Source organism: Protobothrops mucrosquamatus, unplaced genomic scaffold, assembly GCF_001527695.2.
Source record: "Protobothrops mucrosquamatus isolate PMUCROS unplaced genomic scaffold, P.Mucros_1.0 scaffold_152, whole genome shotgun sequence".
In the NCBI taxonomy this organism is placed as follows: Eukaryota; Metazoa; Chordata; class Lepidosauria; order Squamata; family Viperidae; genus Protobothrops; species Protobothrops mucrosquamatus.
The window spans coordinates 447463-464445 of record NW_015386228.1 but is presented as its reverse complement, the minus strand read 5'-3'; the positions used below and the strand labels follow the sequence as shown (position 1 = coordinate 464445).

The 16983-nt window shown below is 39.6% G+C and overlaps 1 protein-coding gene across 1 annotated transcript in view; it reads right to left on the bottom strand.

Moving 5' to 3' along the window:
- SEMA3G (semaphorin 3G) overlaps window positions 1-6132 on the bottom strand; it is a 69410-nt gene extending 63278 nt beyond the window's left edge. Inside the window, exons 1-2 of the mRNA XM_029284886.1 lie at window positions 6036-6132; window positions 3523-3683 (exon numbers count right to left, since the gene is read on the bottom strand). Coding sequence (XP_029140719.1) covers window positions 3523-3683; window positions 6036-6132 — 258 coding nt within the window. The remainder of the gene's footprint in view (window positions 1-3522; window positions 3684-6035) is intronic.
- Window positions 6133-16983: the final 10851 nt, after the last annotated feature.

Sequence of the window (16983 nt, the reverse complement as noted above, 5' to 3'; positions counted from 1 at the left end):
TCAACCTGTGGGTCGGGACCCCATTTGGGGTCGATCGACCATTTCATGGGGGTCGCCAAGCAAGGCTGTCCGCCATTTTTTTTGTCCGCCATTTTTTCCCCTTTTCCAGCGGGTGCCTTACCTCCCTTGGGCTGGGCCAGCTGGTGGTCGGCCTGCTCTGTCTCTGCCGCTTGCCAGCTACGCCTCGGCCGGCGCAGGGAGCGGAACCACGCATGCGCAGCGCTCCTGGGCAGGGAAAGTCCTCGACTTACAACCGGTTTAGTCCTCGACTTACGACTGGTTTAGTCCTCGACTTACGACCGGTTGGGGTCGCGGCATTAAAAAGGTTGAGAACCACTGCCCTACTTGCTGGATTCCTACTTTTTCAAAGTTAATGGAGACTTCCTCTACAACCTTCCATCTAGTTAATGATGATACTGGCTAGTGATTATGAGAATTAAACCCAAAAACTTCTAGAGGGAACCAGATTAAAGAAGGCAGAATTAATGCCAAGACATATATATCTGCATACTCAGAGGATATCTATTGCATTCCCTCTTCTCTCAAACATCCATACACATAAATCTCTTCAGTCTAGGTACAGTACAGATATAACTAGGTTTCTTCTGTTGTCACTGCATCTATTATATTCTTCAGATTAATGAAATGACTTTTCTTTTATTGACTGATTCAGTAAGACCAGATTTAGACAGTGGCTTTACATGGCTTGGAGGAAAAGTTTGTTATGACTCATGTGGGCCAGGCAGAAACCAATAATACAAAGAAGACAGCCTTCGATGGAAACCCTATCTTGACTAAACCAATTAGATTGTCTCTCTTCAAATCACTGAACAAATCCCATTACATTAGTTATAGAATTTACTTACACATATGTTCCAAGTCACATTAGATCTGTGCATTTACAGTGATCCCACAAAGAATAAATGGGACACAGTCCATAAATTTACCTTTAAAGACGTCAGAATACGTAAACGTTTATCGAAAGTGACTTATATGTAGGAACGTGTTTACCCTACTTCGTTAAGAGAAGGTGTACGTACTAAATCTCTTATATTACAACCGGTCTGGTTTTCTCCTTTTTTTAAGACCTAAATTAAAGAGTAACCGGTCTAAGGGAGATCTATCAGAACTAAAAAAGAAATATCCGAATACTAAGTGTAAATGGCCTATCTCACAGAATTAATGAACAAAGAAACAAAACAATTACCATTAAGAAGTTTGCACAGTACTTGTACTAAAAACTCCTAACCCGTCAGATCTCATTTCCTATCTCAATTTATACTAAGGTTGACCTAGGAGTTGATTTACTCATTTTACATGTATGGCAGAAATCCTTCTGTAAACTTCTATAAATTACTCAAAACTTGATTGTGTCTCAGCTTCCCATGCTTTCAATTATTTTAATTGCAATATAATCTCTTTTGGGCTGTATGTTTTGCAAATCCCTCATCCATCTATCCAATCTAGTGTCACATTTCTGGCTTCTATTGAAGAAAGTTTGACTCTAGCAGAACTTAGGTCTGACTTTGCAGAGCTCCTTCTGTCCATCTCACGTTTCAACCTCTATGCAAGAAAATCTCCTCTAGGGATGATTTAATATCCTCATCTAAAACTACTGAAAAGTGCTTGGTCATGCTAGAGCAACATTCAATGAGCACATTTAAAACCACACACAGAGATAAATAAAAACCAATATGCAACCCTCTGAAATATCCACAAAGGAGGAATGACTGCTGAAAATAACAGAATTAAAATGGAAGGCAAAATTGACCTGTTTGATTAGGGAAAGACAATAATCACGTTTAGTGATTGGAAACCGCTTATGGACCTTTTGCAAAAGAAGGGGGAAACGAACTTTTGATTAGAAAGGGTAGACTTTGGAAAGCAGGAAATTATGATGTAAACTTAAGAGAGAGAGGACAAAATATAAAAACATTTATAACGGCTGCTAAGAAAACTGGGAGCCACTTTTTATAATCTTTTCTTTATCATTTTTTCCTGTATTCTTTTTCCTGTTTTCTTTCTTATCTATTCACTATTTCTCCTCTGTTTTATTTATTTCGTTTCTAAAATTTATATTGTTTTATCTTGTTAAACATTTGTTTAATAAAAACAAACACAACTCAGTGTGTTTGTAGATGCACTTGACTATTATCATGTAGAAGATTAATGTTAAGTATACATTTTATGGCAAGCTTTCTCAATAATATTTAAACTGGCCAGCAAGAGGGAAATATATAACTAAGGTTAATAAACACAAGTATAGAGGCAAACTCTTAGTATCTCAACAATTTGCAAAAAGTTCCCATAAATGGTACAGATGGCTGCTTCCAAATTGATTTTCAATTTTTTACACAGCAGGAAATCCAATAATTTCTCTCTCCATTTGCTTCTATGGTCATGGAGAAGCAGCCAGAACATCCACAGTGGGATGAACTGATAATCTGCAAGCTCTAGACTGCCACTCTTCCAGTGAAATGGGCAACCAGTCCTGCTGTCCAAAACCTAGGATTTGAAGTCTTCTTCTCTGCTACCTTAGTCCTATTTATCCCCACTGCAAGCAGGTCCCTTTTTTCTCCAAAGTAGGTCTCTAACTAGTCAGATTCTTAGAAAACTATTCAAACTGAAGTCTCTTTCCACTTTTCTGAGCTTGACCCCTAATGATCTCACAGACACGTTCATGTAATTTTTTTGGCAACAACAGGGAAATAACTTGCCATTGTCATTTTTTGGGGTGGGAAGTAAGGATCCTTCCCAGTCTAGGTTGCAGTCCTAGCACTCCATTCACCAGGTACTACCCAGGCTGCTTAGCTTGGGGTGCAGACAAGATCAGCTAGATCAGTGGTTCTCAACCTTTTTAACGCCGCGACCCCAACCAGTCGTAAGCCGAGGACTAAACCGGTCGTAAGTCGAGGACTAAACCGGTCGTAAGTTGAGGACTACCCAACCGGTCGTAAGTCAAGGACTTTCCCTGCCCGGAAGCGCCGCGCATGCGTGGTTCCGCCCCCTGCGCCAGCCGAGGCATAGCTGGCAAGCGGCAGAGACGGAGCAGGCCGACCACCAGCTGGCCCAGCCCAAGGGAGGTAAGGCACCCGCCAGAAAAGGGGGAAAAAATGGCAGACAAAAAAAATGGCGGACAAAAAAAATGGCGGACAGCCTTGCTTGGCGACCCCCATGAAATGGTCGATCGACCCCAAATGGGGTCCCGACCCACAGGTTGAGAACCACTGAGCTAGATGCTAATCACTAATAAAACCATATAATAAATACATTCCTAATATAGAATGATCTGAGAACTTATAGTTCCAATCTCAGCTGAGTACAGAATCCATTTGATGGCCATAAATAAGCCATAGTCTCTGGCTTCTCTCATTCTATGTTTTATGAGAATCAGTAGAATAGTCTCCTTTTAGAAGCCACCATGAAGAAGGACCATGGGGAGCAAATTTTAATTATTCTTATGTAAATAATCAGTACTATTACAAATACCTGGCTGCAAACAATCCATCTTAAGAGCATTACCTCCTTAACATCCATATTGGTTTGGTCTAGCCGAAGCGAGTAAAGGGTATCCTTTCCTCCAATGAATAGGCGGTCACGGTATTCATCTAGGTACAGGGAGCGAAAGTCTAAACTTCCCCGGTGACCAAGAAACAGGACTGAGCGGTTAGTGGCCAGGAGATCTAAGAGACAGGAATCAAATGACAAAACAAAAAAGTTAGGAAAAATAAGTTGAAATACAAGATGTTCTTTGTATCATATAGCTTGGGTAAGCCATTGCTTTGTTTGGGCATAAGGCACAATTCAACAAAAGAGGGTAAGTGAGAATTTGCTGGGATTAAAGTCTCATTCCTTCCAACAGAATTTTTTCATGTGTCTTGCCCATTACATTTTCCATTTTTGCAAGTATAGGACTTGGGTCAATTGCTAAATATTTAGATAGACACAAAAGGTTACTCTATAGGATATTTTGAGGCAACATTTAAACCAATGTCTATTTCTCTAAAACTTATCATGGTCAATTGAATTGTAGTATAATTCACCCAATTTTCTTTCTTTACACAGCTCACTGATTTATATATTAACCATAGAAGAGAGTTTGCACAACATGGTAAGCAATGCATTGACTAATTAGCAGCTCTGCAGAGCAGACAAAGACATAATGTGTTTTGCTTGATTTTGGCTTAGTGTGTTTTGTAGCCCATCTACTGTGGCTTGTAAACTATAGTTATAGCGTGGTGTGTTATATGACTGTAGCCAATTGCTGTTTAATAATAGGCTCATAATCAAATCATAAGAACTAGTTTATTGAATTCATACAGAATGCAAAAGGTGATATGAAGATATAACAGAATAACAGAGTTGGAAGGGATCTTGGAAGTCCAACCTTCTGCTCAAGCAGAAAACCTTATATACCATTTCAGACAAATCTAATCTGTTCTTTACAATCTCCAGTGTTGGAGCATCCACAACTTCTGGAGGCAAGTCATAGCACTGATTAATTGTTCTGTCAGGAAATTTCTCCTTAGTTCTAGGTTGGTTCTCACCTTGATTAATTTCCATCCGTTGCTTTTTGTCCTGCCTTCAGGCGCTTTGGAGAATAAATTGCCCCCCTCTTCCTTGTGGCATATCAGTGCCTTATTTTCCCTAAATTCCTTTACAAAACTCATCTTTTCCACGAAGATTTTGGCAGAAATGCTTAGTTGTATTCCAAAATGTTACTAAACCTAAGAATGTATATCTTAAAAAACACATTCAGGTTATTCCTGGATCTCTCTTCTTTTCTTTTTATCTGCTTTAAGTTGAGATTGTAATTTTCTCAGGATGAGAATCTTTAGAACTTTATTAAACTGCAAACTTGTAGCATTCCTTCTATTTTTCTCTAGTTCAGGTGAGTAGGAATCTTTAGGGAGCCCTCTCAAAATCCCAAAACTCAAAGGTTTATAAATTACAAAATTAAGGGGGTGGGGGACCACTAAAGGGGAAATTTCCTCTGGATCACAAGGCCAGGAAAGGCGAGGAAGGGGTCTTAGAATGGAGCAGTCTGCCACATTCAAGAATGTCTGCCCTCTCTGCTCTCCTTCACAGAACCCACTGCAAAAAAGGATCCAAGGGGACCAAAATGGCAGCCATCAAAGCCCCACCCAGTGTATGTACATCAGTCATACATATGTAGCAAGGGATGGGGCTTCAATCTGCAGTTCTGCCCACTATTTTGGTCCCCTTATTCCTCTTGCAGAGAATAAGAGCAAGATGGATGGACTCAGCTATAGTGGCAATGAGTGCACCATTGGGAGACAAACAGATTAAGGATAGATCATCATGGGGAAAAAATCTGTGTAGCTGCTAGGAGTTGAAAATGATTTTATGGCCCATATTTAATCAATCAATATGCTTTGCAGTTGGTTCTGCATAAGGATGCATTAGGGAATTTTCTTTCTGGGTTTTTTTTCTCCATAGCTACAGTATGTTGCCAGATATGGCTGATTTTCAAACTTAGTCTATCTTTTGCTGGCTTCTCCAGCCACATCAAATTTAATCCTATTCTGTTCAAGTTTTTTTAAAACATTACCATGTTGACCCACAGACGGGCAGGCACTCCTGAGCCTCTTTACATAATTTTTCCAAAATTCTTTTGGGTTGGAAAGAATAAAAAGTTGGTGGGAAAAGAACTGGAATAGAGAAGAGCAGGGCTGGAGACTGGAACGCTGAATAGAAATAATCCAAATTATAACCTTTTCTTGTGGTCTTGTTTTGCATAGAAAGATATACACACATGCATACAATTTCCTATTCTTTTTTGTGCTGTAAAATGAAGAGAGATCATATTGTTAATTTTCTAGGGCAAGTCAAATGACAAATACATTTCTTATATAAATCAGTGCATGGCAGACGACAGTGACAGATTCAAGTAGCTGTATAATCAAGCTGTAGAATCTTTCAATGTGTTATTCTTACTTATTAAACATCTTTCTTAGTTTAAAAAAGCACACACTTCTGAAACTGAGAACCACAAAATCTGAGAATGTTCTTACTTGGCATAAAATCCAAGAGCTGTGGAGTTTTTGGTGCTCTCAGAGTTTGGTTGTAAGAGTACTCCAAGAACTCTTCTTGGTTTACTGAAAAACACATAGTCTAGTTTCAGGGAGGGTCTAGGGCCTGGAAACGGTGTTTTAACATCATCTGTGTAAGCCCTAATTAATCTTTTTCAATTCCACAAACTTCACAAGTTTCAGGGACAGAAGCAGGGGAGAGGAGTTATAAAGGAAGATTTCTCTAAATCAATTACTACAAAGGTTTCTGTTCTTGAAATATACTGAATTTGTCAAGAATCAAATGGCTTCACATCAGGGAAATTGGATGCAGTATAAACAATTTTGAACCCTGTTTCAGATTTCTACTTGCGTTAGGAAGAAGAAGGGGGTGGCTAGAAAGATAGTACTTGTTACATCTGCCGTGTCTCAGCAGCAATACTGCTAGTAGAAAAGATGAGGTATAAACCTGGTAAAATAACACCTACCCTAGGAGGGCCATCTTTTTATTCTGACAACTTCCCAAGAAATTTTTTCTAGCTAGGAAAGCCATGTACTCCAGCTGAAAGGCTGGAAGGAGTTGCTATTATCTGGGAGTGAAGACAGAAGGATTCTTTAAGGCTGATAAAAAGGCTAAAGGATAAATGCTCTATAAAGTAATCAATCGTGTGACAAGGATAACTCCCCAACAGTTGCAGAATGAGTCTTATCTGTGGCTGCTGAAAGCTGGAGTGGATTTGAGGACTTGGAACACTGTGGGGAAAAGTCAGGAAAAAGAAATGTGGGGGAAAAGAGATGAGAGAAGAGCACACAGGGTTTCATAAAAAGAGAAACTACTAATATTAATTAAAACCCTTTTTATCAATAAAGGAGAATATTTGTAGTTCAGGGTTCAAATGAGGGGTCCATGGTACTCTCTGAGTTTGGTTGTTTGCTTGCAGATTTTCATTACCCAAACTAGGTAAAATCATTAGTGCTAGTCCACTAGCACTGATGAAGTTACCTAGGTTGGGTAATGAAATGTCTGCAAGCAAACAACCAAGCTCAGAGAGCACCAAGGACCCCTCAAAAACCTTTATAAAAAGCTGAAGCCCAGCAGATGTGTGTTCTTCATGTGTGTTCCTCACCCTCCTTCCACAGGGCCATTATGTTTTGGGGTAATGAGAAGTCTCAATGTACCTAATGGTCAAAGCACCTGACGTGGCGATCAACAAAGGTCAAAATGCTCATTATGAGATGTAGCCCACTTAAAAACCAACAGGTTGATGAAGCCTGTTGCCTGTTGTTCCTTGACGTAGGAGGAGATACAATATCTGCAAAAAAAATACCATCTGTAATTTTTCTTCTGGATTGTCTACTCATTACAGAAAAATATTTGCAGGCTGAAATTTATTTGAGCTTTCTCTTGTTAAATATTACTGACCAAGGTCAGGAGGATGTGATATTAGAATATATAAACATCACATATATTCCTTAATGTTACTATCATCACTATGGAATTCACTGCATTAACATTTCCTCCTGTTGCAATGCTGAAATGCTGTTATGATGAAGTTTTAAGATGGAAACAGTCTTAGTGAGAAGAGGCCTCTGTCAAGTCAGATGGTTAGTGTCAATTGCACAACATAATTGTTCTGTTGTATAGTGATGAGAAAATACAAGGAGGAGAAATCCCCCAGGGAATTGTTTCACACATGTAGGAATCTATCTTTTTTTTTTTTTTTTTGCCCCTGAAGATGGGGAGCTTGGAGTCAGGTGCTTGTCATGCTGAATAGTTCCCAGCTGTTAACAGGCATGCCAATACAGAAAGCATCCTTGGAGACCAGCATTCCAGTTGGCTTCCTAGGCATTCATCAGCTGCTTCTCTGTTTCTCTGGCAAGGCTGGAACTATTATATGAAATATAATTGTGTATTTATAACCCTTACTCCATAGGGGGGGTAAACCAGACCATATATCTCTGACCTTTTAAATCAGCACTGGCTGTAAGAATCTGACTACAGAATATTTTGCAATACCTAACAGGATTGCTCAGGTCTGACTCAGGAATTATTGAAATTCATTGCCAGGCTCAACGCTTCCAGCCAAATTCTCAGACACAGTTTTATTTCATTAATCTGTTCTTGCTAAATTGTGCCTTCCTTGAATATGCAACACCTTTGATTCAGTAGCTTTCTTTCCCCACCTCACTTTTGTCCCTCTAAATCCAAGAATTCCCAACAACATCTTCCCCTTTCCTACAAGTTTTCTGCATAAATCACAGCAGTAGAGGGAGGGAGGGAGGCAAATAGGATGACATGTGGGAGATGTTGCTGAGCAATTGTAAGTTGGAGGGAGAAAAACAACCAATCCTGACCTCAGCATGCTCCCCACATACCAGATTCAGCTCTGGCTGACTTCATTTCACCCTCATCATCTTGGCTCAGCATTTAATCATTTGGTGCACCTTCTTGCTACTCTGAAAAAAACGACTCAACAATTGCTGGCTCAAAGCTTATTCCAGAAGAATCCGGATCTTTCCTTAGGGTGGACAGTCCCAAAGTCCTTCAAGATTGCCTCCAAGTTATCCTGTAGAAAGATGGGTGGCCAATAAATACAATAAATAAAACAATAAAAAAAATATTCCATTACCACAATTTGGGAGTGCATGGAGAAGAAATGGGAAAATTAAGGGAAATACAAATGGATACATATACAAGTGATGCTCCAGTTGTTTTGGGATTGTACCCAAGGCACCTATTACTATTGGTACTACCATTGCTTGCCTTTGCCACAGTCTTTCTACTTCTGTTTGTAGGTCTTTGTATTTTGTTATCTTCTCCAGTTCTTTCTTGTCTATTTGCTGTCTCCAGGCACTGCCACGTCCAATATCCAGACTTTTTTGTCTTTCTTATCGACAATTGTTAAGTCCGAGGTGTTATGTTGCAGGTGCTTGTCTGTTTGAATTCTGAAGTCCCAGAGCAGTTTAATTTTATCATTTTCTATGACTTTCTCTATTTTATGATCCCATCAGTTCTTGCTTACAGGGAAATGATATTTCTTGCAGATCTTCCAATGCACCATTGTTGCTACTTTGTCATGCCGCTGCTTGTAATCAGTCTGTGTGATCTTCTTGCAGCAGCTTACCAGGCGGTCCACTGTTTTTTCAGCTTCTTTACATAGGTGGCATTTACTGTCTGTTGCTGTCTTCTCAATTTTGACTTTGTATGCATTTGTCCTTAAGGCTTGGTCTTGTATAGCCAGAATTAGTCCCTCGGTCTCTTCACTTTTCCTGCTCTTAGCCATTGCCACATCTTATTATTATCTGCTTTCCCAGCTATTTTTTTTATGTACTGGCCATGTAGTGCTTTGTCTTCCCATTCCTCTATTCTGTTCTTCATTTGGTCTTTCTTGTAGGCCAGTTTGGTCTCTCCATTAGTCAGTAAGCCTTCCTGATATACTAATTTCAGTGCATCTTCATCATTGTCCTTCAGATATTCTTCCAAAGCCATTTTTCTTCTTCAACCTTCTGATGTACTTGCAGCATTCCACGCCCACCTATTTGCCTTAGTAGATAGAGTCTGTCAATGTCACTGCGTGGATGAAGGGCATGATTCATTGTCATTATTTTTCTGGTCTTCCTATCCATTGCTTTTAGTTCTGCTTGAGTCCAGTCCACTATTCCAGCTGTGTATTTAATGACTGGAATTGCCCAGGTGTTGATTGCCTTTATGGTATTTCCTCCATTGAGTTTGGACTTTAAGATCTTCTTCACTCTCTTGATGTATTCACCTCTAATCTTTTTCTTGACTTTTCTTGACTTCACCTCTAATCTTTTTCTTGACTTGTTGTCAGCTTGAAGGATACCCAGGTATTTATAGTAATCTTCCTCATCCAGACTCTTAATGTTATTTTCGTGGGGCATCTTATTCCTTCAGTTTTCACTATTTTTCCTTGTTTGATAGTAAGTGTGGCACATTTGTCCAAGCCAAACTCCACTGCAATATCTTGGCTATATGTACGGACAGTGTTGAGCAGCGATTCTATTTCAGATGATGTTTTTCCATACAGCTTCGGATCATCCATGTAAAGGAGGTGGGATAGTCTGGCAGATGTTTTTGATGTTTGATAGCCATGTCCTGAGTTATTCAGTATTGTTGACAGAGGAAACAGTGCAATAACAAATAGTAGTAGTGATAATGAATCTCCTTGAAATATTCCTCTCTTGATATTAACCTCTCCCAGTCTCTCACCATTGACCTGCAACTATGTCTTCCACTATGCCATCGATCTTTGCACAAATTTTCTGATGTTTCTACTGATTTCTAGGCACTTGATCATCCAGTCAAATGCCTTTTTGTAGTTAATCCATGCCACATTCAGGTTGGTCTTCCTTTTCTTGCAGTTTTCCAAGATCATTTTGTCTATTAGGAGTTGATCTTTTGTTCCTCTGCTATTGGGGCGGTTTCCTTCTGCTCAGGTGGAAAGAGATTGTTTTCAACTAGATGCTGTTGTACTGCAGTGTCTCCATTGATGGATTGGTAAAAACGTTTCTGATTGGATTGAAATTGGAGGTTCTGCTTATAATTTGCAATTCGAGCTTCGTATCTACTGATTTTCCTGGCTATAGCTGTTACTTGCTGCTTTATTATTTCCAGTGCTTCCTTGATCTTCCTTGTTTCTAAGTGGTATTTCTTGATTAGGTATTCTTTGGTCTTCTTGTTCTTCAGCTTCTTATCTTTCGTTTGTTTTAGCTTGCTTGCATGTGATCTTAACTTGCTGATCTTATTTTCTAGTCTAACCTTCCATTTTTGTGGTGCACTGTTTGTTTTTCTTTGTTGATTTTGCATTCCAGGTATTCAGTTATAATTGCAGTTGTGCTGTACATTAGTTGGTTTGTTTCTTGCAGTGAATTGATGCTTATACTTGATATTGCAGTATTTGCATCTTTTAATGTTTGTGCTAGCTGTTTCTTTGGAACAAGCTTCAATGCAGGCAGCCTTATTCTGTTGTTTTTGTGCTGTTCTAGATGCTCAGTTATTCTTTGTTTCAATTCTTTTATTTCTTTAGTTAGAGAGTTTTGTTCTTCCTGAGGAAGAGGTGCCTGGTTTCCAAATGAGAACAGTTGTATATCTCTGCTGGATTCCTTCACTGTCAACTCCCCCTGGTTTGCCTCTACATTCTGAATTACTTCTGGCAAGGCTTTGATTTCTTTGCCCTGGGTAAACCTTTGCAGTTCGTCCAATTCTGTTTCTGTGAATACTTTATTTTGCATTATAAATCAGCATTGATCTGCTAGTCTCTGTTCTGGATGTTGTTCTTTCCAGAACTGGTGCATTCGTTTTAGATATCCTCTTCTTGTTGTACTTAATCTGTAATAACAGATCACTATTTCTTTGTTTTCAATCACTGTGTATTTGCGATGGGTAAACACCTTTTCTTCCAGTAGTTCTGCAGCTGCTGGCCCTGGTTGCCTTCTACCCTACCCTCAATAATTATGTCCAGCCAAATGAAAGAGCCATAGTAGGACAGTTACTGCAGTGCTGGGCTCTGGCATGCAGGCCACAAAGATCAGAACAGGAGGCTTCTGTCCCTGCCTGGCCTCTAATGGACTATATCAGTGGTGGCGAACCTATGGCACGGGTGCCAGAGGTGGCACTCAGAGCCCTCCCTATGGGCACGCGTGCCGTCGCCCCAGTCCTAAGCCTTCAGCTGGGTTTTATAAAACGCTTTAGGCCTCCGCTGCTGTGTGCAAAAAAAAAAAAAGGTTCAATCAATCAGTCAATTTCAATTTCTTGCGGCGGAAAAAAAAAGATCTTGCAAAGTTGGAATTGATTGATTGAACTTTTTAGTCCCACCCTGTCTGCCGTTACCACTGCAGCCACGCCCACCCAATGGGCCACACCCACCCAATGGGCCACACCCAGACAATAGGCCACACCCACCCGGCACCTGACAATGTATAAGTAGGTTGTGGGTTTCAGTTTGGGCACTCGGTCTCTAAAAGGTTCGCCATCACTGGACTATATCTTCCATTACATTTGAGCTCATTTGGAAGTGTTGATTGATATGAGAGAGCAGGCTGTGCAATAGTGGCAAACATCTGTAGCTCGGGTGTAGGATGAAGGTGAAAGTTTGTTCTCTGAGCTTGTAGATTGGTTTCCAAATGTTTCATTTCCAGGCTAGGTAACATCTTCAGCGGAGTTTAGGGGATGTCAGTATCAGTGTTCTGTTTATAAAGGCCTCTTCCCATCCCTCAAAAACACTATAATTTTTCCCACTAACATGTCTTTATGTGGAGCCCTCTCCATTAATTCCCAATTATGTGCCTCTTGGTGGAAAACAGTCCTTTTTCACCACACATCTGGAATGGTTTTGACAGTCTTCCAATAAAAGGAATGATATGTCATGCTTCACTGCCAAGTCCCCTAAGACCACACACATCCCCCTCTTCTCCACAGATATCAAATCAGAATTAGGATATTAAGGGGGCGGTAAATTATTAGAACAGAAAAAAGGCAGGTTAGTTTGAGGAAGCCTCTCTTCAAACTGGGATATCCTCATTATTCACTAGAGCAAAAATCAGGTAAAATAAAGGTATGCATGTCACATGCCAAAACAGCCAAATCCTTCACCCAAAACCTATATTCAGCACTAGGGCCAGTCCTCCTATTAGGCAAAAGGAATCAATCGCCTCTGGGGGCAGTATAACAAAATTTGAAAGAGGAAAGCATGTGCCACATATTCATTCGAATAGCTGTTACACTAGTCTGCTCTCTGTACTATCAAGACTATCAAAGAATGATGAAATTATTTGGCCGGAGAGTTTTTATAAATGGAACTGGATAGTGCAGCATCTGTTTTATACTTCAGAGATTAAAATAGTTTGATTGATTTGTTTTTCAACCACCTGTGGTCTCAATGCCAATTTAAATACTCCCTACTTAACTGAAATAATACTAGAAGATTAATTTAGATCAGCAGTCATTATCACGTTGGACGGCTACGGGAACTGATGGAATATCCACTGAAATATAGCAAGTAACAGAAAAAGAATCAGTCAAGATTTAAACCAAGCTAAGCCAGCAAACCTGGAGAATGACATAGGGGCCAACAAATTGGAAGATATTCCAATGCCAAAAAAAAGAGACCTAACAGAGTATGCAGACTATCATACAATACCCTTAATTCCCACGCTGGCAAAATAATGCTTAGAATCCTCCAATGCAGATTAGAATTTTATGTGGAAAAAGGCATGCCAGATGTTCAAGAAAAGACCAAGGAACAAAAGACATTATTGCTGATGCACATTGATCACTGGGAAAGCCAAAGAATAGCCAAACAGAAGTCACTATGTACTTGATTGATAATAGAAAGACCTTTGATTGTGTCAATCACATCAAGCTGTGGAATGTGCTTAGAAAATGGGAATCCAAGAACATCTTGTTCTCCTAATGAAAAACTTATACACGGATCAGGATGCCCCAGTATGGATAAAACATGATGAAACAGACTGGCTCTAAGAAAACTGGATTGGAAGAGTATGGTTTTACATTAGAGGAAGAAAATTAATAATCTGCACTATGGTGATGATACTTCTAACGAAAAAATGGAAAGGATCTGCAAACTCTAATAATGAAAGTCAAGGAGCTCAAAAAAAAAAATAGAACTAAAATTAAATAAAGAAAACAAAAATCATGAGAATAGATACAACAACAAGCTTTGGAATTGGCAATACAGATATCAAAATCAACCATAAAGGAACAAGCAGTCAAGAAATTAACCGCAATCTAGCATTTGGTAGAGCAATTGTTCAAATGTAGCTGTACTTACAAAGATTATAATCATCTTGATGAAATATAATCAACCAATCATTTAACTAAGACAATAATTAGGATCCGATTATCAGTTGTCAATGGGGAAGCCAGATTTATTTAACAACCGTGTTACCAACTTTATAACTGCAGTGATTCACTTAACAACTGTGGCAAGAAAGGTCATAAAATGGGGCAAATGTCTCACTTAGCCACAAAAAATGGGCTCAATTGTGATCATAAGTTGAGGACTATCTGTACATCCCATCAAACTCCATCTTCAAGTGCCATCAGGCTAGATTAGGGGGGAAAAGGTGTGCATGAGTAACACTAAATGAGAATGGCCTAAACCTCAGAGATATAAAAGCAGCCCAGTTCTGAGTTTAGTGTGGGTAAATAAATTATCAGATGTTTGAACCCAAGACTAGCAGGTTGTGTGCAACATGCTGAGTGTACTCTTCAATTCTTCTGTCATCAGCTTCTCTCATGCAGCCTTCTTAATCTCTTTGCAAATCCTCCCCTTGAGTTTCTTCTCTCTGCTTTCAAAGGAGTTTATTTTAAAAGCCCAATGTCCTCCCCAGCCCACATCCCAGGGTTGTTTTCTTTAGCTGTGTCATTTATTTCTAGTTGAGGCTTTGCTTATTTGCATTGGGCTGGGTAATTATTTCTCTAGAGAAATTGGTTGGGCTCAGACAGGGCCAAAATCACTTGAACCTATGAGAGAGCAGAGAGGGAAAATAATTACTAACCCCGCTGGGATCACAAAATGCATCCTATCAACACAAAGGAGAGCTTGAAGGGATGAGAAAGAGGGTGTAAACAACAGATTTGCAAATGACAAGAAAAAGCTAAAACAATTCCCAGCTATAAATAATTTGAACCCTGTATTGACATGCAAGAAGAAAACCAGTATATAGGCACAACCTCTTTGAAAGACACAGCTGCCCTCTTCTTTGTTTTAAAATGTGCCAAAACTGAAATCATGGGGTGGTTATTTTTTTTAATTATATACCAAGATTTCTGCACCACCACCTGAGAGGTTGATCTGTTGTAAACTGTATTAATTTATTGCTGTGCAGGATTGTAGGATTGTAGCGACCAGAGCTACATTTATCTACTAATATTTTATTAAGATGCAGGATTGTAGTGAGCGCAAGAAAATAAGAAAATATTCAGGATTCCTACCAATACCTGGATGAAAAAGTAAGGTAAGGTAAGGTAAAGTAAGGTAGGGTAGGGTGGGGTGGGGTGAGATGGGATGGGATGGGATGGGATGGGAGAAGAGAAGAGAAGAGAAGAGAAGAGAAGAGAAGAGAAGAGAAGAGAAGAGAAGAGAAGAGAAAACAGCTCTCTAGGAAGACAGTTCCACAGACAGGTGGTTATAACTTGTGCCATCTTCCTTTCAAAACAAAATCCCTCCTCCTGGCTCATCTCAGTTAGAAACTCAGCTGGGTCCTTTGCCAATGTTTTCTCTATGGAAAAAATACATCATTGAAGCATCAACCATCATCTGATGTCTGTCAATGATGACCTGTCAGGCTCCAGAAACCAAGAAAGACACATTGAAATTCTAAGCAGTTTCCTTTATTGTTCCTCACCCACAGGCAGAAATCTTGCTAAACTAAAGCAGACTACCTGCTCCATAATCATATATATACTCTAGGAACTATGAGGGAGGAGCTATCTTCACTCTCTTTCTCCCACACAAACTATCTAAACTGCATTGTCTCTTGTTTCTCTGAAAGGCACACCCTCCCTCTTGGGAATTATTATTTATTAATGTATATGCTGCCCATTTCACTATTTAAGTGACTCTGTATGGCTTACAACACAATGAAAGCCAGAATATAAAAAAATTAAAATTAACAAAGATTGGATAAAACTAGGAACAAATACATGAGTGGAATGGAGATGGGGTCTTCTTTCTTAGTCCACTAGCCATCTCCAGCATGGAACATCCCCACTGGGGCCCTAATCTAATGGGCTCTGGGAATCCATCATACCCAACAGTCCATCATACCCAACAAAGTATTGGCACTACATAGTTGAAGCCTCACCTGGCACAAAGTAGCAAAGCACAATTCCCTCCTCCAATTAACAGTCATAAATCACATTCCCCAATTAACTTGAAGTGCGGGCTTTCTCCCCAGCTCTCCAGCCCACCAAATCTCTATTAACTCTGGACCTGATAACCTTGGGTTCCCACGGCTGAGTTATTATTGTTATGACTAGCTGGACTCTCATCCACATTCCCCCTCCCAGCATCAACAAACTCTAAAAGCGATAGAGAAAAAATGGCTACATTTCCATCTGTTGTCAAAGCAAGAACATCCGATGTTAGCAGCGTTGACAAGTAGCTTATCCCCAACTCTTCTGGCCTTTTGGAAAGCCATGAAGACCTGGCTATTTTCTCAGGGATCGGGGTGTGTGTGTGTGTGTCAGGAAGTTAGTTGAGCCTGGGTGAATTGGTGTCCTTGGTTGCCATAGTACATTTTTCTCATCTTTAGTTGTTTTTAGTTCACTGGTTGTATGGTTTTTAAATTTTGTAGCCACCCAGAATCATTTTTGCATGAAGGTCATAGCACTCATCAATCAATCAATTTTCTCTTATAAAATTTATAAATCATATATTCCATTTGTATATATTATTTCAGATTATATGTATTGATATTTGGAGAGGCAGGCTTTTTTCTAATTGAATAAAGGTGCCGCAAAACATATCCGCTAGATAAAAAGTCGAGAAACCAGGTGCCCTCTTGGATTTCATAGGATAAAGATGAGCAGATGAGATAAAATTGCTACTGGTCAACCTTACAAGAGAGAGTGACAGTTTTATTAAAGGATATTAAGTTTTTAAAAATGCAAATACTTCTTCATTTATTTATTTACTTATAGAATTTGCACAGCTGCCCTCCTGTAAATCAACTCAGGGTTACCTTTGAATAAGCAGTGCTTTAACGTCTACGTAATGCAACATACTGTATACAGACATTATCATGCAGAACCCCAAATCTGCACATTATCCTTGTGAGGGAGAGGAAGGAAGGAAGGAAGGGAGGAGGGGAGGGAAGGAAAGAGAGAGAGAGAGAGAGAGAGAGAGAGAGAGAGAGAGAGAGAGAGAGAGAGAGAGAGAGAGAGAGAGAGAGAGAGAGAGAGAGA